The sequence below is a fragment of the Eleutherodactylus coqui genome, chromosome 1, assembly GCF_035609145.1.
Source record: "Eleutherodactylus coqui strain aEleCoq1 chromosome 1, aEleCoq1.hap1, whole genome shotgun sequence".
NCBI classification, from domain to species: domain Eukaryota; kingdom Metazoa; phylum Chordata; class Amphibia; order Anura; family Eleutherodactylidae; genus Eleutherodactylus; species Eleutherodactylus coqui.
Genome location: NC_089837.1, coordinates 453,702,865 through 453,728,412, shown reverse-complemented (window position 1 = coordinate 453,728,412; position 25,548 = coordinate 453,702,865). Strand labels below are relative to the sequence as shown.

At 48.1% G+C, this 25,548-nt stretch overlaps 1 protein-coding gene across 1 annotated transcript in view; it reads left to right on the top strand.

The window, feature by feature from the left end:
• The first annotated feature begins 1,141 nt into the window (after positions 1 to 1,141).
• PHF11 (PHD finger protein 11) overlaps positions 1,142 to 25,548 on the top strand; it is a 61,424-nt gene continuing 37,017 nt past the window's right edge. Inside the window, exons 1-2 of the mRNA XM_066588986.1 lie at positions 1,142 to 1,307; positions 12,331 to 12,435. Of these exons, the coding sequence (XP_066445083.1) occupies positions 1,197 to 1,307; positions 12,331 to 12,435 (216 nt within the window). The 5' untranslated portion in view covers positions 1,142 to 1,196. The remainder of the gene's footprint in view (positions 1,308 to 12,330; positions 12,436 to 25,548) is intronic.

Here is a 25,548-nt window from a genome sequence, read left to right as displayed (position 1 = left end):
TTCTTTTTTTTACACTATTTGAGTCCCTCTGAGGGACTTGCAGCAGTATGCCTATGATCGCTGTGATAAGGCATGGCAGAGCTACTGCTCTCCCATGTCTTATCGCCTATACAGCGATTATAGGCACAGGCAATACAGGACGCCAGTGTCTGGCGTCCTGTTGCCATGGCGACAGGCCGGGCTCTCGCGATGACATCGCGAAAGCCGGCCGGAGACACAGAGGGATCTACTTAGATCGTGGCAGGGAAGGGGTTAACAGCGGGGCGGCGCATCTCTGATGCCCCCCCGCTGTTGCAGCGGGACGCCGGCTGTGAGTGACAGCCGGCTCCCGCTGCGGGATAGCGCGGGATCTTATGTGATCCTGCACTATCCCCAGGACGTACTGGTACGTCCTGTTGCGGGAAGTACCAGGCTCCCAGGACGTAACGGTACGTCCTGGAGCGGGAAGGGGTTAATAGTGAGACCTGGGAGCCTGAGATGCAGCTCTGCATGCTGCCCCTCCCCTGCCCTATCCGTTTCTGTGGCGTTTCCATCACTTTCATAGGTTTTCCAGATTTTCACAAGTGAAAACCTAAGCGGAGCATCGGTCATATACAAAAATGCTCGAGTCGCCCATTGACTTCAATGGGGTTCGTTACTCGAAACGAACTCTTGAGCATTGCGGAAAGTTCGACTCGAGCAACGAGCACCCGAGCATTTTGGTGCTCGCTCTTCTCTAACCTGCACGCAACGACACGTATCATATGCATTGCATAAATATGAGCACATGCTAGCAAACTGCCTAAACATGACCAAACGTGCCCACATGCAGCTTACGTGCTTCCAAACATAGCCGAATGCAGCTCATGTGCTTCTCGTGCACGAAACATGTCCATATGCAGCTAATCCTACTTTGTAACATGCAGCATTAGCTAGGTTCCTCTCATTCTGCTCTGTTAGTGTATCCTCAGCTTCCTCTCAGCAGTGCTTCTCATTCTTGTGCACAAACTGTATCCTCGTGCACATCTCAAAAGGGGGGCAGTGTCCTAAACAACCAATGAGGTTGGCGAACTTGCTCACTGCTACTCAACTGCTGAGTAAAAGAAATATATGCCTTCTGAGGCTTCACAAAAGGCATTACGAAATAGAAACTGAAAGTGTAGGAACATTCTCTTCTGACACACCCGAAGAAGAGCCGTATGTAGGCTGCCTCCGCCATGGCTCCACCAGACATATGCGTCCTTTGCAACAGGACAGGCGCAGACGACATTGCCGGGACGCTGCAAAGCACGCCGGACGGCAGAATAGTGGCGCATGACAAGTGCATGGTGAGCACGGGGCCAGCCAGTTACGGGAAACAGATGCTGTGAGGATACGGCAGAGGTCTGCTACCGGGAGGGTGACGGTCAGTGCCGCAGCCTCAGAAGCTGCCTGCCAAACGTATCATGCCGCATGGGGTAGAAACTCAGTGGGTTGTTGATAATTCCAAGTACGCATGCGCAGGATAGCTTACCTAGTACTGTGCAGAGAGGGGCTAGTACATTACCTCAGTATTATTTTCCCTTGACGCCACCGGGAAGTAGTGCTGGAGAGAGCAATGACTGCCCAGTGACACCCCCAGTACCTTATTGGCTGTACAGAAGGCTCCCCCACCAGGTCCTGGAAGGACAGTGTGATGGTGCTGTCCCAGCTCCTGTGAAACTGTTATCCTCTCCGGTGATGCTGTACGTCTGGCAGCCGACCCCCCACCCTACCCCCCGGGCGGCCCCAGAAGCGACCCCCGGCATGCAGCTGTTATTCTGCCAGACTCACCGTCCTCAGGCTGCTTGTAGCCTTTGCCGCTGCTGTTTTCTCCTGACCGCCGGCGGCAGAAAGTCGCACCTCCCCGTCAACAGAGCTCCTTCCCGCTAATGCTGTTTACGTCCCAGGCTTCCCGGTCCGCCACAGAAATAAGTAGCACAATGCATCTAAAGTTGTCCCGGCCTCCCCGGCGGCACGATGCTTGCCACCTTCACCGCTGCTCTATTTTCTGCCGACCGGTGCCACCAGGACATGCAGTCTATGCTCAGCCAGTGACGGCATCACACTGCTATCCGCCGGTTCCGCGCTCCTGCTGCTCCCCACTGTCCATCTGTCTTCTGTCGCCAGCGGCGGCACCACAGATCCACATTCTTCTCATGCCCCGGCGGCAGGAAACATGCGGCCGGCACCTTCCCCGCTGATGCTGCTCCCTGCTGTCCCCGGTTGCCCAGGGAAGATGGAAGGGGCACGGCTGGGTATCATTGTACTTTGACACCACCAGCAAGGACCTTTGAAAACTGTGCCAATCGACAACTAGGGGTGTGACAGGGTGTTCCTTCTGTCAAATCCCTAGCTTCCAGTGGCGTCAAGGTAAACTAATACCCATTACCTCACCTAGTACTGTGTAAAGAGAGGCTAGTACATTACCTCCCCTAGTACTGTGTGGAGAGAGGCTAGTACATTACCTCACCTAGTACTGTGTAGAAAGAGGCTAGTACATTACCTCCCCTAGTACTGTGTGGAGAGAGGCTAGTACATTACCTCACCTAGTACTGTGTAAAGAGAGGCTAGTACATTACCTCCCCTAGTACTGTGTGGAGAGAGGCTAGTACATTACCTCACCTAGTACTGTGTAGAAAGAGGCTAGTACATTACCTCACCTAGTACTGTGTAAAGAGAGGCTAGCACATTACCTCACTTAGTACTGTGGAGAGAGGGCCTAGTACACTACCTAGTACAGTGATGGGCTCCCAGCAGTGACAGTGGCCCCCACAGCGGCCCCAGCAGTGACAGCGCCCCCCCCCCCCCAGAGCGTCCCCCAGCAGTGACAGTGCCCCCCAGTGTGTCCCCCAGCAGTGACAGCACCCCCCCAGAGCGTACCCCAGCAGTGACAGTGCCCCCCCCAGAGCGTCTCCCAGCAGTGACAGCGCCCCCAGAGCATCCCCCAGCAGTGACAGCACCCCCTAGAGCATCCCCCAGCAGTGACAGCACCCCCCAGAGCGTCCCCCAGCAGTGACAGCGCCCCCCAGAGCGTCCCCCAGCAGTGACAGCGCCCCCCCAGAGCGTCCCCCAGCAGTGACAGTGCCCCCCAGTGCGTCCCCCAGCAGTGACAGCGCCCACCCCAGAGCGTCCCCCAGCAGTGACAGCGCCCCCCAGAACGTCCCCCAGCAATGACAGCGGCCCCCACAACGGCTCCCAGCAGTGACAGTGGCCCCCACAGCGGCCCCAGCAGTGACAGCGCCCCCCCCAGAGCGTCCCCCAGCAGTGACAGTGCCCCCCAGAGCATCCCCCAGCAGTTACAGCGCCCCCCAGTGCGTCCCCCAGCAGTGACAGCACCCACCAGTGCGTTCCCCAGCAGTGACAGCACCCACCCATAGCGTCCCCCAGCGGTGACAGCGCCCCCCAGAGTGTCCCCCAGCGGTGACAGCGCCCCCCAGAGTGTCCCCCAGCAGTGACAGCTCCCCCCAGAGCGTCCCCCAGCAGTGACAGCTCCCCCCAGAGCGTCCCCCAGCAGTGACAGCACCCCCCAGAGCGTTCCCCAGCAGTGACAGCGCCCCCCCCCAGAGCGTCCCTCAGCAGTGACAGCGCCCCCAAGCAGTGACAGCGGCCCCCACAACGGCCCCCTGCAGTGACAGCGGCCCCCAGCAGTGACAGTGCCCCCACAGTGGCCCCCAGCAATGATAGCAGCCCCCAGCAGTGACAGCGGTCCCCAGCAGTGACAGTGGCGCCCCACAGTGGACCCCATCAGTGACAGTACCCCACACAGTGCCCCCCGAGACCCATATACTTACCCCCTCCACCTCTGTCCTCCGTGCCATTAGCAGCGATGATCTCCGGCACACACTGTGACGTCAGTGTGCTGCCGGACGCCTCCTCCCCCAGACGCTCTCGCAGAAACAAGTGGTAAGAGATGTCAGGGGAGGGGGGAGGAGGATCCCAGCTGCACACTGACGTCACGGTGTGTGCCGGGATCAGCGCTGCTTAGCAATGAAGTAGCAGCATCAATGGTGTAGTAAAATAAAAAAAAGATTTATTGCTCCATAAAAATAGCGAATTTCGACTGGATGAGTCTTTATCAAGCCTGGGATCAGCGCTGCTTAGTGAATACCGGCAGGAGAGCCGCGGCCCCTGCTGGTATTCACCACTAATGGGGTGAGCGGCCGCGTGTCAGCGACTATGGCTACGTGTGTCAGTGCTGACACGCGTGTCATAGGTTCGCCATCACGGGGCTAGTACATTAACTCACTTAGTACTGTGTAGAGAGGGGCTTAACTCACATATAAGAGGGGCTTCTGCATCAAAAACCTGGAGAGTGTGTGATAATAAAACCCTGCATGACTTTTTTATAGCTTTTGGAAATTTTATGTTAGTCATAAGCGATGTATAAAAGTCATTTTATGATACAGGGGGGCTATAGACAGGCATGCAGCCTGAGGCGCTAGAATTCTACTATCTGTAAGTCACAGTTTGGGCGTATGTGCGATAACTGTAACTTTTTGTTCATTCCAGAAAGTGTGAGGGGCGCAGCTAAAGGCCAGCTTTACACGGGTATATTTGCACACACAATACACAGAGTATAGCACCCGTTGATTTTATCTGGGTTCATTCTTGTTTTCGTGCGCACATATCAGTCGAGCAAAAGAAAAACAAAAAAAAAGCTCTTTCTGCATATTTGCGCATCAAAGGTACCCCAAAAAAGTCAACGGGAGTGCGGGAGTGCATGTGCAATACGCAAGGATGTGAGTGAAATACTACATGACTGCGCTGGAAAAAACCCATCTGGAACCAATTATCTATTTCCATTGGTTTGTTAGTTTGCTGCGCAGAAACGAACATGCACAAAAAGAACAGGTGCACCATGGCATGTGCAAATACAGTACACTTGTGTGGAGCCAGCCTTAAGCTTTATTCACAAAACCATATGCGTAAAACACTGCGCATGTCCCGTAGTGTTTTAACGGTCTGTGTGATGTGAGACCACGTATGGGCAGCGGCCGCTGTGTTAAGTGAAGGGAGAGCGGCAGGGAAGAGCGAGGAGAGAAATCTCCTCCAAACTCTCCAGCGCCCTGCTGGCCGCTCTGCGAGCGAGCCAGGGATACTCGCTCCTGTGCAGCAGCACGGGAGCGAGGACACACAGGGACGAGTGTCGGGCACCGTTTGCCCAACATTTGTCCTGTGTAGATGGGCCTTCAGATCCTTGAGAGCAATTTCCGGATACCTGAATGTACGACGTTTGTCTATTCAAATGATAATATGCAGGTATTAACACCAGGGGAGCGCAGCCATCATACTATCCAGAAAGGAGACTCCTTCTGTCTCCTAGAAATAACCATATTTTAGTGCGAAAAATAGAAATCAATGCAAGAACAGTAAATGTATCTACAGGACCTAAAAACCTGCTCAGTTAGCAAGTATCCATAAAAAAGCCAGCTGCACTTGGGGACAAAATATGACTTTTTGGGGAAATATCCAGCAGCAATAGCCAATCAAAGCAGCGTGTAGTGTCATAGACCACCAATACAGAGTATGCATCAGGTAGTCCAAGAGCAGTCCGGCCATATTGGTTTGTCTGTAAACGGAGGGTTGTTTTACATGTCATGAATTATGGAAAACTTATAATTTAGGACAGGCTCACACAAGTGTTATTTTATCGCATATTCCGCACACATAATACGTGGTGAAGGGAGCCAATGGAAGTACAATGATTTTCATTGACTCACTCACACTGGCGTTTTTTTTATTGCATATCATACGAGTGTAAAAAAGAACGCAACATGTTCTATTTTACCATGTATTACGCACAATAAAGCCCTATTCTCTATGGGCATGTAATAAATGCTGTACATATGCAATTACATTGTATACTAGGAGATATTCCCGTGCGTTGCACAGCGATTTTATAAATATATAAGTCCAGAAATATACAGAGCTGGCCACAAAAATTAGCCCAGCAACATACTGTTATGAAAGCTGTGCAAAAGAAAATTTGTGTTGCCCATAGCAACCAATCACAGCGCAGCTTTTATTTTACCTCGAAAGTTGCAAAGCGACAGAACTGGAAATTTTTTTAAGGGCTCCTTCACACGAGCGCATGTGAATATGCGTTCGCCCGTCCGCACCGTATATTCTGAGGGGCGACCTCTCTTTATACAGCACGGGCGTCAGCTGTTTATTACAGCTGACACCCGCGGGCAATAGCAGCTATCGGCCGATCGCGGCTATTAACCCTTTAAATTGACAGCGGTAAGAGTGGGGGAGTCGTGCAGGTGTCATGGCAGCCGGGGCCTTCGGAAAGGCCCCAGGGCTGCCTTAGCAGACTGCCTATCAAGCCATCCCCGTGGGGTGGCTTGATAAACTGCATTAGCATTACGTCATACTGCAGGAGTGATCAAAGCATCGCTGGTTGTAGTCCTTCAGGGGGACTTTAAAGTAAAGAAAAAAATCAATAAAGTTTTATTAAAATGTAAAAAAAAAAGAAGCTATAAAAGTTTAAATCACCCCCCTTTTGCCATATCTATTATTTAAAAAAATCTAAATCATAAAATAAAAATATGTATTTGATATCACCGCATCCGTAAAAGTCCGACCTATCAAAGTAGCGTATTATTTTTGCTGCACGGTGAACGTCGTCTGAAAAAAAAGAGAACGCCAGAAATGCACTTTTTTAGTTAGCCTGCCTCCCAGAAAAAAAGCAATAAAAAGCGATCCAAAAAGTCGTATGTATTCCGAATTGGTACTATCGGAAACTACAGGACATCCCGCAAAAAATGAGCCCTCGCTCAACTACATCAACGGAAAAATAAAAAAGTTATTGCGCGCACAAAATGACCGCAGAAAATAATTGAAAAAATTAAATGTCTTTGAAAAAAAAAAGAGTAGTACAGTAAAAAAAAACTATACAAGTTTGGCATCGTAGTAATCGTACTGACCTATAGAGTAAAGTTATCATGTCGCTTTTGTTGTAGCTTGTGCGCAGTAGAAACAAGACGCACTGAAAGATTTTTTTGAAGGGGGGAGGAAAAAACGAAAATGGAAAAAGAAAAAGGGGCCGCGTCATTAAGGGGTTAAGCCCCCCTGCCAAAAACAAGTCAGACTGCGCATTGGCAGCGTGCGTGAGATGCTGTCATGCACAGTGAAAAGTCGCTGTCCTACGCAGTGATATGCCTGCACACCGCCGCCTCCCAAAGCGGTAAAATGGTCCGTTATGCACATGTTTTACGCAAACGCTTATAAGAGCCGGCCCTTAACCTGTATCCGTTGGTAAAAATTCCTAGGTAGTGCCGAAATCACTTGCAATATGCTTTCTAGCTAGTGAAAACGCATGATTATGAAACCAATGGTTTCATACTCATTTGTGATGTGTTCACTGAAGGCTCACAGCGCTAAGAAAAATCTGTGCAATTGCCCATTGCTTTCAATGCAGCTGGCAGCAGCAGCGCTGGCCCTATTGAAAACATAGGGAATATATCGCGGACTTCTGCCGCAGCTGTAACAGCCGTGGCAGAGGTCCACAATGCTATCCCATTGCTTTCAGAAGAACACTGCTGGGGATGAAGAGAAGAGCAGGACAGCCTGTTTACCTGACTGTTGGCCCGTGTAAAAGGGCCATAAGAGAAACAAAATAACCTTACAGGTATGATAGAAGGAGGAGATAATGCAAATTTTGGCACACATCTATAACTGATCATAATTATAGCAGATTAAGATCTCATTTCCTTACTGTCACAAAAGGTAACCGCTTCCTGTCGCACATTCGGCTGTATACATCTTAACTGCATATACCCCGGGCAGTTAGGATGTCTATAGCATATGCTGTGTATGGAGTGGCTGTAGAAGTTGAACCAGCCCTATACACCCTGAGGATCGGCTGTTTTTGACAGCTCACACCTGCCTGCAACAGCCACAATCAGCAATAACACTGATGGCTGCTGTTAACCCTTTAAATGCCACTGTCTATTCTGACAGCGGCATTCGAATGTCCTGATTGATCAGGTTGTAAATGTCCCAAATTGCCCCGCACAATAAGATCAAAATGGTGGAGATAAAAGGTTCAAAACCGACTCGGCGACCCTTCTATGAGATTTAGTATTTGGCTAAATCGGTTCAATATTCCACATCTGGATTTTAAATTCTCATATACTGTTGGGTCTATAAGGATTTCGACAGACAGAATTTTCATGAGCCTGTGTACACCACAAACGTGGGTTTGAAATAGTGTCATTAGTCTGATTGACTTGTAGACTTTTGGCTTCAATTTAAGGGGTTTACCAAAAATATTGCAGCTGTTTATTACATAGTCCCTTAGGGCTTATTTACATGAGCGTATATTCACTTTCATCTAAGCAGTCCCCCCTTTCCGCCCCCTCACCAGCTCTCTGTCTATCTTCTCCCCTCTGAGCAGTTTGGAATAGGAATGGGCGGGTTGGGCGGAGCTAATCTCCCAACCCTCCCTGCCCATTGTCCATAGCCAGCAATAGGAGTGGGCAGAGCTTAGCTCCGCTCCACCCTGACCCCTCCCATTGCAAACACCGGACTGGAGGAGAGAGTCAGGGAGTCGGTGAAGGGGGCGTGAAAACCCAACCGATATACGCTTGTGTAAATAAGCCCTTAATGCCAGTCTTTGTAATTGCATGCCGCAGTCTTTCAGCATAAAGGTGTGTTTACATTGAACAATTATGGTTAAAAAAAACTAAATCGCTGGATCGTTCAAATTTTAATGCTAATCGTTCAGTGTAAACACAGCCAACGATCGTTAATTTCATGCAAGCATGAAAATCATCGCAGTGAATGTGAATGAATGGACAATTTGTGAGCAAACGATTTATCTGCCTGTATATACGGGCTGCATGAGCAAATTCTGACATTGTTCACTCCTGCGAACTATATATCGCTAAATCAATGGAACTCCCAGTTTCTAAACATGACAGACAATGGTCACGGTGCGATTCAGGCAGTTTACAGTTCTGGCATGTATTCCCGTAGGCAGGAGAGGTGTAGACTCTTACAGATTAAACAAAAAATATATATTGGACACATTAATTGGATACTATGTAGCCTTGTAGTCTCTATGAGGTTTTTGATGTTTTCCATCATGTATTTAATGTATTTAATTGGGTCTGTAAACTTAAAAATTGTATTATGCATAAAAATCATCATCATCAGAATTCGCGCCGCGGGACCTGACCCGAGCGCCTGCAGAGACGAGTGCGTACTCACCCGCGCCCAGCAGCCTCGGCTCTTTCATGTGCCGGCTGCCGGGCAGCCGGCGCATGCGCAGACCGGAGCCGGCGGCCGGGTGAGTGACGTTTTTGTGCAAGGCTCTGTGAGCCCCGCACAAAAATAGGACATGCCGCGGTTTGTTTGCCGCTCGAGATTTCGCGCAGCCAAACCGCGGCCGTCTGCATAGGAGTGCGTATTGTAATGCACTCCTATGCAGGCTTTCAGTGGCGGAAATCCCGCGGGAAATCCCACCGCGGGATTTCCGCCCGTGTGCAGGCGGCCTTAGGCCGCCTGCAGACGGACTGGTTGGATCTGGTGGCGAGGATTCTCGCCGCGGGACCCGACCCGAGCGCCTGCAGAGAGCGGCACATACTCACCCGCGGCTCCGGCTGTTTGATGTGCCGGGTTGCCGGGCCGCCAGCACATGCCGGCGGCCCGGCAGCGATAGAGCATGCCGCGGTTTTTTTGCTGCGTGAGATTTCGTGCGGCCAAATCGCAATCCTAAGCAGGCTTCCAGCGGCGGAAATTCCGTGGGAAATCCCGCCGCTGAATTTCCGCTCGTGTGCAGGCGCCCTTATTGTCTCATGAATTGTTGTTACAATACATGCTTTTTTATATTTTTATATTTGGTGGCTCGAAAGCTCAAAACAAGCGATATTATACAGTGAACCTGCTCCAATAGACCACTGCTTTAAGAAGGCCATCTTTAAAAGTGTCAATTTTCCATGCAATTTTGTGTAGGAGTCTCAAAGAGGTGATTGGCTGCAGCAGTTCTTTGCAATGTCCTGGAATTAATGTCGCTATAAATTCAATAATATTAGCGAACTGTCACGTACCACATTTCCCAACACGTGACATAGCCACAACTGCAAGGGGTTGATCTACTCCCACTCCCTAATCCAGTGAATCCAGTGATGGGCAACCTTTTTGGCTTGGTGTGTCGAAATTCGCCGAAAAACCGAGCATAACTCGGGTGGTGTGTCACTTCAGACCCCCCCCCCCCCCCAAAAAAAAAAAATTTGTGATATTAATAGTTTAAATAAGAAAAATGTATACTTCTAACATATAACTGTATTGAATAAACCAAAAATGAATTATTTTAACTTACCTGCTTAGTAACTTCTTTGTTCATCCGTCAGTCGGTTTCTTCTGTTGGTCTTGAAATTAATTAACGGTCCAATATAAAAACTTTAACTGGTGTGGGGTGCCGGGAACTGAGATAAGTGAGGGGAGGGGGAATTCTTTAACTAACCTGCCTATTGGTGATTTTTTTTGTTGCTGAATTTCAGTGGCTAATTTTACTCCCTTTACTTAACCTTGTTTTTTTATTTTTTGGGTTCTCCATCAGACAGTGATCGCAATGGCAGAAGATTACTCACTTCTCAGTAATGGCGCTGGTAATGGGCTTTTTTAAATGGCTGCCGCACAGGCGCTCCCCTCACTTCTCAGTAATGGCGCTGGTAATGGTGCTTTTTTAAATGGCTACCGCACAGGCCCTCCCCTCACTTCTCAGTAATGGCGCTGGTAATGGGCTTTTTTAAATGGCTGCCGCACAGGCGCTCCCCTCACTTCTCAGTAATGGCGCTGGTAATGGTGCTTTTTTAAATGGCTGCTGCACAGGCCCTCCCCTCACTTATCTCAGTAATGGCGCTGGTGCTGCAAAGGCGCTTCCCTTACTTCTCAGTAATGGCGCTAATGGGCTTTTTTAAATGGCTGCTGCACAGGCCCTCCCCTCACTTATCTCAGTAATGGCTGCTACTGGTGGCTGCTGCTGGTGGCTCCCGCTCCTGCTGTTGGCTGCTGCTGCTGGTGGCGGCTGCTAAGATGGCCTCCAGATCCCTTCCCCTGCACACTCCGCGGCTAAAAATGCCGCCGGCCGGAAGTGAGGTCGGCGGCCTAACCGGAAGTCCCGGCACTACTAGATGCTCTGTGCCGGAGGTCTGTGGTTTTGGCCTACAGACCTCTGGCGCACTGCATCTACCCGTCCCACCGCAATGTTTTATCCTTGGCTACTGCACCTGGTCGTGCAGGAGCCGAGGATGAAACATCCCGGTTCTCCGCATGCGGCCGCATAATTTCTGTATGCGGCCGCAAGCGGGCTGCGTGTCAGCGAACAAGGCCATCACGCCATCACGGCCCTAATCTATTCATTGCAAATGACACCTCAACACACTCCTACATGTCCCAGCATACACACTTGCACTATGGGCCGATTATTCGGCAGGCCTGACGCCTTCGGGATTTCATTTTTCATGGTTTAGGATTCAATTGTTGGGATGTATGTGCACTATCATTGCATGACTGGCAATCTCTGACTACAGACCAAGCTGGTAGGCTCTACAGTGCTAGAAGCATAATAAATGAATGTGATGGGTAACCTTTAGAGATGAGCGAGCCTACTCGGCCACGCCCCTTTTTCGCCCGAGCACCGCGATTTTTTAGTACTTCCGTAATCAGGCGAAAAGATTCGGGGGGCGTCGTGGGTGAGTGGGGGGTTGCAGAGGGGAGTGGGGGGGAGAGAGAGGGCTCCCCCCTGTCCCCCGCGCCGCCACGCCTCCCCCCGCCCCCGAATCTTTTCACCCGAGTACTGAAGTACTTGAAAATCGCGGTGCTCGATCGAGTAAATACTCAAAATGAGTAGATTCGCTCATCTCTAGTAACCTTCTATTTGACTAATTTTCCTTTTCAACGCTTTCTTCTGGACTTTTACTATTGATGACCTAAAATCAGAATAGGTTATTAATAGCTAATTGGCAGTGGTCTGCCTCTCAGGACTCCCACCGATCAGCTGATCTCTGGGCCCCTGTCAGTGCAGACAGCGCTAGTAGGAAATAGTGCTGTATGTATTGCTGAGGCCTGGTTTGATAATGCAGCACACACTAAATTCAACAACACCTGTGCCCATAGTCTGGGCTATCGCATTGTTGGCAGCGCTATCTGCTTCCAGTTCTGACAATGGGCCTGAGGATCAGCTGGTCGGTGGGGATCTCGAGCAGCGGCTCCCCGCTGATCAACTATTGATGACCCAGCCTGAGGATAGGTCATCAATATTAACAGTCTGGGACAACCCCCTTAATGTGTCCTTTTTTTTTCTTTCCTTTTTTCCGTTAGGAGTTTGCCCCTCGGGTGGTAGAGCAAAAGTCACAAGAGGCTACAGAAGGATTTGATTTTGATGTTCTAACTGTGCTTAAGGAAATAAAGAGAGGGCAACGTCTGGTAAGCTCCTTCAACAATTGCTATAAATGACATCTACAAATATATCAGAATATAGAACAATTTAATACAGCAATACAAAATAATGCAAAGGTGTGTGTGTGTGTGTGTATATAGCCTTTACCCCAAACAGCTTAGATCAGCATCTACCAACTACACCACAAATGATTCATCTCCATGTTATTTCTGTTGTCTTTATTAGCTTTGTTAAAAGCAGAAGTGTAAATGTTGCTGAGAGGCTGACCACACTGTCCTTAGCTCCGTCTGTTTCACAATCTGAGTTACAAAGTATGTCCCGGTCTAACTGTGGATCTCCGGACCTGAACTCTGAGCATCATACACGTGTGCACTGCATGTATCATTTGCCTCGCACCCTTTGTATGCTTTATCTATGTGCAAGTATGATACTAAGCAGTTTGGCTGTCTGCATGTTCAGGGATGTGGTGCTTATACCGATAATGGTGCATCTTGTCTCCACTAGAACTAGAGGTGGAGACATGGGTTGGCCAGGATCACTGACAGGGCGTCACGTCCCCAGATGTTGATTGGTTGCTGCTGCTGTGTTCTGCAGGAACAACATCGCCACCGTAGAGGGCATGGGGCCGGAGCAGAGCCTTCCCTACACTCCCTTCTCCCACACCTTCTTGCCACAGAGGAGCGCCGACACTCCCCAGCTGAGCGAGAAGCCAGCATAGCGCTGGACGGAGGAGTGGCGTTCCTAGTTGCCACTGCCACTGCTTGTCGTAGGGCAAGGGCAGCACAACGCTGACTGCAGTCTGCAGGAGCGGGTATCTTACTATCGCTGCTGCCACTGCATGCCAGGACGGAGGACTGTCTTGAAGGAGCAAGCTCAGCGGAACAGGAAACGCTGCGTTTTGACGCTTGTGTGAACAGCCCCTTAAAATGAATGGGAGTGTTGCACAGCATTTAGCGCTGCGCTGAAAAAGGCAGCTCTAAACGCTGTAAAAAAAGTCTGTGTGAGAGAGGCCTAACTAGGACTCCTGTGGGTGCCCCAGCTACAGTGGAAAAGTGTAAAACAACACAAAACATGTGAATGTCCCCCTGAGGTCTTATATGATGTCATGGGGGACATAGATGGTAAAAAAAATAATTACATAAATAAGTAAAATAAAGTTACAGAATAAAAAAAAATATATATATATAAAACAGAAAATGACCCATAGTCAATGCCAACCAAAACAGTCGCTGTATGCGACTGGAGCCAGAGAAATTTTAAATTCCCTGGGCCGCGCGCCCTTCTGCACATGCCCCCGATGTAGGACGTCTGGCGCCCATGCGCAGAAGGTGCCGCCGGGACCCGGGAGGCTAGGACACTGGGGGACATCGCGGAGGAGGCAGGTGAGTACTTTCAGCTCCTCTGATGGATCTGATCCATCAGGGAATCTGAATCTTTTAACTTTTTGTAAACTTTTTATTGTCTTTTATATTATTGGTCACCCATCATGTGAACAGGCTGGGGGTCCCGCGGCCTGGGATGACAGCTCCAGGTTACCAGTTACCTTTGGGAGCCAGCAGCATGGAGCTGTCACGTCCTCAGCTTGCAGGGCTTTAATCCCCGCAGGAAGCATGTTTCTACGTCCTCAGGGATTAAGGCCCAGCAAGCTAGGACATAAAAAGGCAATGGGCAGGTCACTAAGGGGTTAAGGTACAAATCAGTCTGGTCCTTATAGTATTAAGTTATAGGCCAACTACAGTTTGGCAACAGCTTGGTAGATTAGCCCACATACTGATGCATGACTGACAACATTATAATTGCTACACCGTTACCTGCATCCTGACTTCCAGCACCTCGTTTGTAACGCATCCTGGCAGCAGTGGGTTCCTGCAGCATCTGAGCATGTCGGTAAGCTGATGTCAGCAGTTGCTAGGCCTATATAATACGAGATGGGACAAGCTTCTAGTTGACAATATGGTTTTCTTATATAGCTAGTATGTCTTAGCCTTAAGCGGGGTCTATATATTCTTAAAGGTCCTTCACAGAACAGACATTTAAACTAAAATATAAATGTTTATTAGGTTTGGTTAAAATAAGCGCTACACGGACATACAAAACCATAAATTACGGACTACCACATGGCTCGTGCACTAATGAACCAATAGTAATCAGGGGTTTTAAGTATCTCAAAGAAAAACTTTTTGCTTGATTAGCAGTAGAGATTTATCACCGAGGCAGAAAAGTTCCCCTTGGAACGAGAGTCTAAATCACTGATAGGAACCACTAACTGATAAAACGTAACTTTTAATGATAAAAAATATTTTAAAAAGCGTATCCGGATATTAATATTGATTTTCTATGCGCTCAGAGAAAAGGAGTTGTGTCACCTACGTTCGCGATCAGCCATAAAATTATGTATAATAGGGCTTGTATAGTATATTGCTTTGGTAGCCCAAATATACCATGAATGTTTGTCACCAATTCACACTAAGATCAATAACACACTTTTGATATTAGGTATATATTGATGGTAGTCAGTTAACACTGAGCGTCAATGGTGACAAATCATAATCAAGTTACCCACAACACTGTTAATTTTTATGCATTATGGGTTTGAGACATTCAGTTGTAGCCAGCAGATGGTAAGGCGTTTTAGGCTCTAGGGTACACCTAATTGTTATAATTTATATTTTGTGTACTCTCTGGTTAGCAACTTGAATGTTATCTACTCTTGAAAAGAGAAGAATGTATTTGTCAATTTAACATTCTTCTCAAGCCAATGCTAATCAGCTCTTGACACAATGTCCAATTCAGGATGGGATAATTCAATACATATCACTGAGCTGGTTGCTCTATTAGTGACTGATTGCTTGCTATCTAGCTCAAACGGAGGAACAATACCATGCTTCTGATTACTAAGCATGAACTGTCACCTCCTAATAGAAGAAAGGTAATGAACTAAGTTCAATTTGTAGAGTTCATCCTTTTCTGTATAACCTTCCACCTACGCGTTTCCGCAGTGTTTTAATTACACTGCTTCATCAGGGTGGTTTTAATAGATAAGAACAAGCACAGGCAGCCTGACGGCTGCAGAGTTCTGAGCATAGATGGTCAGTAACCCGAGATGCTGGGTATATATGTCAGAATCCACGCCCTCCCTGAGTGAGGGAACATCCCACTTGTCCAATCAACGTCCAGCAGCTTCAACACACCTCCTGCTTCTCATCGCGATGGTACGGTGGAGCCGAGCGGCTCCGGGCGGCGAGTGCGCATGCGCGGACCGCCGTACCATCGCAATGAGAAGCAGGAGGTGTGTTGAAGCTGCTGGACGTTGATTGGACAAGTGGGATGTTCCCTCACTCAGGGAGGGCGTGGATTCTGACATATATACCCAGCATCTCGGGTTACTGACCATCTATGCTCAGAACTCTGCAGCCGTCAGGCTGCCTGTGCTTGTTCTTATCTATTAAAACCACCCTGATGAAGCAGTGTAATTAAAACACTGCGGAAACGCGTAGGTGGAAGGTTATACAGAAAAGGATGAACTCTACAAATTGAACTTAGTTCATTACCTTTCTTCTATTAGGAGGTGACAGTTCATGCTTAGTAATCTGAAGCATGGTATTGTTCCTCCGTTTGAGCTAGATAGCAAGCAATCAGTCACTAATAGAGCAACCAGCTCAGTGATATGTATTGAATTATCCCATCCTGAATTGGACATTGTGTCAAGAGCTGATTAGCATTGGCTTGAGAAGAATGTTAAATTGACAAATACATTCTTCTCTTTTCAAGAGTAGATAACATTCAAGTTGCTAACCAGAGAGTACACAAAATATAAATTATAACAATTAGGTGTACCCTAGAGCCTAAAACGCCTTACCATCTGCTGGCTACAACTGAATGTCTCAAACCCATAATGCATAAAAATTAACAGTGTTGTGGGTAACTTGATTATGATTTGTCACCATTGACGCTCAGTTTTAACTGACTACCATCAATATATACCTAATATCAAAAGTGTGTTATTGATCTTATTGTGAATTGGTGACAAACATTCATGGTATATTTGGGCTACCAAAGCAATATACTATACAAGCCCTATTATACATAATTTTATGGCTGATCGCGAACGTAGGTGACACAACTCCTTTTCTCTGAGCGCATAGAAAATCAATATTAATATCCAGATACGCTTTTTAAAATATTTTTTATCATTAAAAGTTACGTTTTATCAGTTAGTGGTTCCCATCAGTGAATTAGCAGTAGAGAAAAGCGAGCATACTTGCTAAGGGCAATTGCTCGATAGAGCATTGCCCTTAGTTAGTACCTGCCTGCTTGGGAGCAAAGATTCGGCTGCCGGCGGCGGGCGGGGAGCGGGGACAAATGGAGGGGAGATCTCTCTTTCCCTCTCTCCCCCCCCCCCCCCCTGCTCATGGCCGCAACTCACCTGTCACCCGCGCCGGCAGCCGAACCTTCTCTGCCGAGCGGGGAGATACTCGCTAAGGACAATGCTCGATCGAGCAATTGTCCTTAGCGAGTATGCTCACTCATCTCTAATTTGCAGTGATGATATGAGCATTTAGCATCAAACTGCTCATTTCAGCTGACACTAATGCTAAGGTTTCTTTTCCCTTTAGTATCTCCCCAAGCTAATGACCTGCCTGCCTAATCATTGCTCATAAAAATAAAGGATAAAGTAAAGATGAAGAACAGCCTGCAGCCAAAGTGCCACCTAAAAGGGTGGAGACAATCCGTACACAGGGTACAGAGGTCCTCAGGCCAATCACCCATGTTCATTGTTCAGTTGCTATTTTTCACTTAAACGTGCGTCATCTGAGCGCCCTATAATACGTAGTAGGCAAGATACTTCCATACGTTTTAACATATTGAAACCTAGCTTACTATTACAGTCCCGATCGTTCGTCCGGGCCGGAGACAACAATATAGTGTCCACCCTCCAGTACTCATAGGTGATCCAGGGAGGTCCGTCCCGTGACGTCATGTCACGTGAAATGGTACCCAGGCAACGGCCTGCTGCAATTGCAGAGCCGAAGCCTAACCCTTCAGTGCAGTGACTCATATGGTACAGATGGGCGGGTATATGTTCAACCCGCCCCAGGGCGTATGCTGATGATGTCATGTAATCACATGATCACGAAGTACAGGGAGGGAGATCATGTGATGCAGATCGCGCCAGATGGTTCTCAGGCAAGCCGCCTAATACAACCCCAAAATCTCGAGTCCTTTGCCCACATTATACCGTGGGTGGGCATGTGAATAGCCCACCTGCAGGGCATGCAATAGCATCAGCATGCAAATAAAACAATCTTCTTACTGTATACAACTGCAAGTAGAAGGATCGCTACCTGGCATAATGGCAAAGGAAAGAAGTAAATGAGAGGTTCTCATTAAGTCCAGTTGGATTAATGGAGTTCAGTCTAAAAATCTATGCCGTTTCCTTTCGTAGGATTTTTTTCTCAATATCTCCTCCTCTGCTATTGGTTCTTATTATCTCAATCCCTTGAAACTTCACAAGCTTTGCTAACTGAACAATGGACATGGGTGATTGGCCTGAGGGCCTCCGTCCCCTGTGTATAGATTGGACCCTGGGATTGTCTCCACATTTTGAGGCGGCACTTTGGATTGTATATAAGCTGGGCTTGTACTCCACACTCATTTATGCCTCTAGCCTACCATCAGGGCTATAGGCCATTTTTCATCTTTACTTTATGCTTTAGCTTTTATTTTTATGAGCAATGATTAGGCAGGCAGGGCATTAGCTTGGGGAGATACTAAAGGAAAAAGAAACCTTAGCATTAGTGTCAGCTAAAATGAGCAGTTTGATGCTAAATGCTCATATCATCACTGCTAATCAAGCAATATAGGTCAGCAGCAGAGAGTGACAACAACACCGCAGATTAGGACGTATAAATCCTCATGGAATATATCCATGAAATGATGAGTGACTTCTGACCACCATTCTGTCTAATGTGTGGCCTGCTAAAAGGCTAGTGGTGGCTTTTTCCTTTTGACCGTGTATACAAAAATACACACGGCTTATTTGATCCCCCTTTCCCAGAGTGCCTTTCAACCTTTTGGTATCTTAGCAGTAGACTTCGACTCTAGTGTTTTGACAATTAAATAAATAAATGTGTAGCGGTTCCTGAAGAACTGCAATATTGGCAGGGAAACGCATCGAACCCAGCAACGCTTATTGGGAGTTTTAAACCCTGATCACTATGAATCGAAACACACCTATTGGGAGTCAAACCAATATTGAATTTTTGAGCTATATACTGTTTTTTTTAAAGATACTTAAAACCTGATTACTACTGGGTCATTGGTGCACGTAAATTTAAGTATACCAACTACAATTAATTGCTCTCTAGTTACAGAACCCACGAGCCATGTGGTAGTCTGTGATTTGTGGTTCTGTATGTTCGTGTAGCCCTTATTTTAACCAAACGTAATAAAGATTTATATTTTAGTTTAAACGTCTAGCAGGAAAGAGAAATCCCCGTGGCCGAATGGGTCTGTCTCTGGATGGAACTGAACAGCGCCCAACAGACCCCTTTGACTATACTGGGGTCCGTCAGCTTTCTGGCCAGCTTTTGTACGGAAGAAAAAGCGCTCCATGCAGTACTTTTTCTTCCAATATTTTGAGCCGAAACTGATATGGAATCTCTGGCCAAAGGTCCCAATGTAGATGTGAATCCGGCCTTACACCAGCATGGTCAATATCACTGTATACAGAAGATGTTTATTGTTTAAATACACATGCAGTTTTTGATGTGATTTTTATTTGTGGTTCAAAAATGCAACAAAAAACATGAACATAGCCTAAGGCCTCGTTCAGACGAGCGTGTATTTGTGCGCGTGTATATGTGCACATAACCACGCATCTATTGGAACCATTGGTTTCCAAATGGTGAGTTCACATGTCTGTCTTTTACAGGCGTGCAAATTTGCACACCTGCAATGATAGGACATCTGCGCATGGGGAAGATCCGTGCTGCACGTAAATATTCCAGTGGGGAGTCCCCTCATCACTGAACACTGTGACAGCACTGTCGTGGGGAGTAAAGAATCCCTTGTCACAGCTGTCACAGCTGTGGCAGAGGAATGCGATGTTCTCCCATTACTTTCAATAGGGCTGCTGCTGCTGCCAACCACTGCAAAGAATTTCCCTGAAAATCACTGCGATTGGTGCCTGCAGCCCATTGCTTTCAATGAGGCCTTAGGCTAACTTTACACTGGCGAGCTCGATATAGTGCCGTGAATGTCACTCCCATATAGCGCTCCCCATCGTGTGAATTTCTCGAGGATGTGAGGCAGTTTCCATGTCAAAAAAGCCTTCCACAGGGGGCGATTTTGTCGCATGTATGTAGAGCCCATGCAATTCTATGGATTCTTCCACATGAGCGATATTTTGTAGCCTGCAACATTGTGAGACTACAAAATCACAGCATGCTCTATACAGCATTTATTGTGATTTTTTTTAAATTTGTTTTTCTGTAGCCCATGTTTCACTATGGACTGATGTGTTGCATCGTTTTCATGTGGTAAAATGCAACTTTTACAGTAGGAAATCCTACTGGAAGAGCCCTAAAATAAGCCCTAGCTGCATTAAAAAAACAAAACACACATCACCTAAGAAGCACTGTCCGCTCCGGCGTGCCTTCTCCCTGGACCCTGGTCTTTAGGCATTCCTGTGGAGTGGCTTGATAGACTGCCTGTATCGCAGTATAATGTAATGCTATGGCATCATACTGCAGGAGCAATCAAAACCTCAAGGTCTTGTTCTCTCCGGGGACTAATAAAAAAACTATTTAGAGTTTTATCAATTATTTTTTAAAAATTTAATGAAAAAGAAAAAACAAAAACCTTTTGCCATAGTTATATAAAAAAATCTAAATAAAACCCCAAAACATATTTGATTTCCTCACCAAGTGAGAGCAAGAAAAAAATGATAGCTCCCTTCGATTGATAACATTTCTGCTAGATGAGGAGAAAGTTACATATGAAAAAAAACGTGAAACTCTTAACTCAAGCGATTGAAAATGCTAAGACTTTTGCTTCAGATCCTGAGTTTTCACCAAAAGAGAGAGCTCTACAGGATAATATAGAGAGGTATACTCTCTATATTAAAGAGAGAAAGCATTCTAATTTCTCTAGAGATCTCCAGGAGTTTAGAGAGAACAAGGCATACAAACCAAAAGAAATCGGGACCGAAACTGAAATCAGCTCCTTGGAGGGGGATACATCTGAGAGTGAGGCTGGACGTAAAGATAGATTACATCCAGTTTTTTTTAGGGAAAAACAGAGGAAGGCATCCCGTCCGACATCGGGGAAGGGGAAGAGGCCAAGCAGCAAGAGGCACAGGATTCCTGAGCCAATCAGTTGGGTCTTATTCCCTCCGAAAACGCAGGGACCTTCTGTGAGCCCAAATGAGGGGACCACGCTCCCTCTCCAGGAGCGGGTTGTTGAGACACCCGGGGCTTCCATGAGTGCCTCCGGTATTGACAGTGAAGATAAGCTCAGAGTCATCAATCTATCTAGCCATACTTTGTTAACTGGGGGAGATTGCAGTCTTGGAGAGGGGCTTGTGCTTCGTCCCGGCTAGCAGTTTCAATAGGTTTGCCTTGACAAAGGACATGTCCCTCTTTCTGAGGAACCTCGGGTGGAAAAGGTTTTTTGCCAATATCGATAAGAACACTGCGTTCTCTCTGGGTCTGGATGTTGCGCACATGCCAGGTCTGAGGGACCTGGAGTCCCTTGAAAGGGATAATGCTTACCAGTTAGGAGAGGGATCTTTCACAGATCTCAAATCTACTAGTAAGAAAAACCCTTCTCAAGGGCAATCACCCTTCATTGATATTTTTGAAAAGAATTATCGTGGACGAAATTAAGAATGCCCCAGACCCTAGACGTAGGCGTGGAAATCTTTTACCAGACAAAAACAGGGCTATTTAAAGCCTTGAGACCAATTCAGAACTAGTCATTAAGGCTTCAGACAAGGGTGGCAATGTGGTAGTCATGTCCAAACAAAAATATGTAGACATGTGTCAGAGACTTCCCTGTGATTCCACTAATGCCTTCCAAAGATCAGTCAAATTACTTCTAGAAGCAGCAAAAGAGCATAAGTGCATAAGTCAAGAAAAATTTGACTTTCTATTTCCTGAGCACCCCAGGATCTCAACCTTTTATTCCTTGCCCAAAATACATAAGGGGCTTTACCCTCTAAAAGGAAGGCCGATTGTTTCTGGCGTTGATAATCTGACGCAAAACTTCGGTACTTACATGGACAAAATTCTGTGTCCCTTTGTCCAGTCTTTACCATCTTTCGTTAATGACACCTTGGATGTCCTGCGCCAGATAGAAGCAATACAGGTGGAATCCAGTGTCTTCTTAGCATCTTTAGATATTGAGTCGTTTTATATAGCTCAATTCCAGATGAGGTCGGCCTCAATGCAGTGAAATATTTCTTGCAGCAAAGAGGCAATGGTTTTGCTAGACATAACCAATTCATTGTAGACCTATTGACCCTGGTACTTACCTGCAACTACTTCCTATTTGATGGTAAACTCTTCCACCAGATATGGGGCACCGCGATGGGGAGCCCAGCTGCGCCATTGTATGGTAACTTGTTCCTGGGCTGGTGGGAGGAACATCTGGTATTTACTGAGAGCAACCTGGACCACACCAAAACATCTTGGCGTGGCATCGTTACATAGATGATGTTTTCTTATTCTGGACAAGGACCAAAGTTGAATTTGATGATTTTGTACGCCATCTTAACTCTAATACTATCAACTTAAAGGTTACATCAGAAATTCAAGATCAATCGATCGCCTTCCTTGACATTCGAATCTCCAAAACTCCCCTGGGTCAACTCTTCACAACGCTCTACAGAAAGACCACAGTGGCCAACAGTTTTTTAGCCTGGTTAAGTGCACATCACCTCTCATGCGAAGGGGTATACCGAAAGGTCAGTTTCTGTGGTTACACAGAAACTGTTCCTTCGAATCCGACTTTCTGCAAGAAAGCATTAAATTGATAGAGATTTTTAGAGAGAGGTTACCCTGATGAGATTCTCGAACAGTCCTTCCAGTTTTCACTGACACAAAACAGAACGGATCTCTTGGCATTGAAGACCAAGGAAACAGACAACTCCCTACTGATAATAGGGACCTTTGACGATGGTGTACCACATATTGAAGAAGTACTGGCATATCCTTCAACAGGATAATGACCTCAAGGATTTGATCCCCGACAACCCACTGATAACTTTCAGAAGGGATCGTAATCTTAGAGATCGGTTGGTCAAGAGTAGAGATGAGCGAACGTACTTGTCCGAGCTTGATACTCGTTCGAGTATTAGCGTGTTCGAGATGCTCGTTACTCGAGGCGAGTACCACGCGATGTTCGAGTTACTTTCACTTTCATCTCTGAGACGTTAGCGCGCTTTTCTGGCCAATAGAAAGACAGGGAAGGCATTACAACTCCCCCCTGCGACGTTCAAGCCCTATACCACCCCCCTGCAGTGAGTGGCTGGCGAGATCAGGTGTCACCCGAGTATATAAATCGGCCCCACCTGCGGCTCGCCAGAGATGCATTCTGGCATAGTTCAGGGACAGTGCTGCTGGTGCCGGAGCTGCTATAGGGAGAGCGTTAGGAGTTATTTTAGGCTTCAAGAACCCCAACGGTCCTTCTTAGGGCCACATCTAACCGTGTGCAGTAGTGTGGAGGCTGCTTTTTGCAGTGTTGCACTTTTTTTTTTTTTTTGTATATCGGCCGTGCAGAGCATTGCGTCCTGCAGTAATTTTACATTGTCCAGGGCCAGTAGTGGTGAGGCAGGGACAGAAGACATACTTAGTGTATATAGGCAGTGGGCCTTTCCAAAAACATTTGGGAAAAAAAATCTATTTGGGCTGCCTGTGACCGTCCTCTGTGTACTGGGTCTCTGCTGGGGGTAGTTGTCCTAATTCATACGCAGCCAGCTAAGTGTTACAGCAGGCTTGCGCAAAATTCTTTCCTGCCTCTGTGTTGCCTCTCACATCACCGCTGTTTTCCTGTCCACAAGTGTACTGGGTCTCTGCTGGGGGTAGTTGTCCTAATTCATACGCAGCCAGCTAAGTGTTACAGCAGGCTTGCGCAAAATTCTTTCCTGCCTCTGTGTTGCCTCTTACATCACCGCTGTATTCCTGTCCACAAGTGTACAGGGTCTCTGCTGGGGGTAGTTGTCCTAATTCATACGCAGCCAGCTAAGTGTTACAGCAGGCTTGCGCAAAATTCTTTCCTGCCTCTGTGTTGCCTCTTACATCACCACTGTATTCCTGTCCACAAGTGTACTGGGTCTCTGCTGGGGGTAGTTGTCCTAATTCATACGCAGCCAGCTAAGTGTTACAGCAGGCTTGCGCAAAATTCTTTCCTGCCTCTGCTGTGCGTTCTGTAAGCGAAGTCAGCCTCCAACCACAGGCCAATAAGCGGCACATTTAATTACAGCGTTCTGTTTCTGCACTACTGGTAATACAGCATGCTGAGGGGTAGGGGTAGGCCTAGAGGACGTGGATGCGGGCGAGGACGTGGAGGCCCAAGTCAGGGTGTGTGGGCACAGGCCGAGCCAGTGCGGTGGCCAGGGGTAGAGGCAGGGCCAGACCGAATAATCCACCAACTGTTTCCCAAAGCGCCCCCTCGCGCCATGCCACCCTGCAGAGGCCAAGGTGCTTTAAGGTGTGGCAGTTTTTCACAGAGACGCCTAACGACCGACGAACAGTGGTGTGCAACTTTTGTCGCGCCAAGATCAGCTGGGGAGCCACCACCACCAGCATGCGCAGGCATATGATGGCCAAGCACCCCACAAGGTGGGACGAAGGCCATTCACCGCCTCCGGTTTGCACCACTGCCTCTCCCCCTGTGCCCCAACCTGCCACTGAGATCCAACCCCCCTCTTAGGACACAGGCATGAGTGCCTACCGGCCTGCACCCACACCCTCACCTCCGCTGTCCTCGGCCCCATCCAGCAATGTCTCTCAGCGCAGCGTCCAGACGTCGCTAGCGCAACTGTTTGAGCTCAAGCGCAAGTACAACGCCACGCACCCGCACGCTCAAGCAATAAACGTGCACATAGCCAAATTGATCAGCCTGGAGATGCTGCCGTATAGGCTTGTGGAAACGGAGGCTTTCAAAAGCATGATGGCGGCGGCGGCCCCACGCTACACGGTTCCCAGTCGGCACTACTTTTCCCGATGTGCCGTCCCAGCCCTGCACGACCACGTCTCCCGCAACATTGTACGCGCCCTCACCAACGCGGTTACTGCCAAGGTCCACTTAACAACGGACACGTGGACAAGCACAGGCGGGCAGGGCCACTATATCTCCCTGACGGCACATTGGGTGAATTTAGTGGAGTCTGGGACAGAGTCAGAGCCTGGGACCGCTCACGTCCTACCCACCCCCAGAATTGCGGGCCCCAGCTCGGTGCTGGTATCTGCGGAGGTGTATGCTTCCTCCACTAAACCACCCTCCTCCTCCTCCAACGCAACCTCTGTCTCGCAATCAAGATGTGTCAGCAGCAGCAGCACGTCACCAGCAGTCGGTGTAGCGCGGCGTGGCAGCACAGTGGTGGGCAAGCGTCAGCAGGCCGTGCTGAAACTACTCAGCTTAGGAGAGAAGAGGCACACGGCCCACGAACTGCTGCAGGGTCTGACAGAGCAGACCGACCGCTGGCTTGCGCCGCTGAGCCTCCAACCGGGCATGGTCGTGTGTGACAACGGCCGTAACCTGGTGGCGGCTCTGCAGCTCGGCAGCCTCACGCACGTGCCATGCCTGGCCCATGTCTTTAATTTGGTGGTTCAGCGCTTTCTGAAAAGCTACCCACACTTGTCATACCTGCTCGGAAAGGTGCGCCGGGTCAGCGCACATTTCCGCAAGTCCAAGACGGACGCTGCCACCCTGCGGACCCTGCAACATCGGTTTAATCTGCCAGTGCACCGACTGCTGTGCGACGTGCCCACACGGTGGAACTCTAAGCTCCACATGTTGGCCAGACTCTATGAGCAGCGTAGAGCTATAGTGGAATACCAACTCCAACATGGGCGGCGTAGTGGGAGTCAGCCTCCTCAATTCTTTACAGAAGAGTGGGCCTGGTTGGCAGCCAT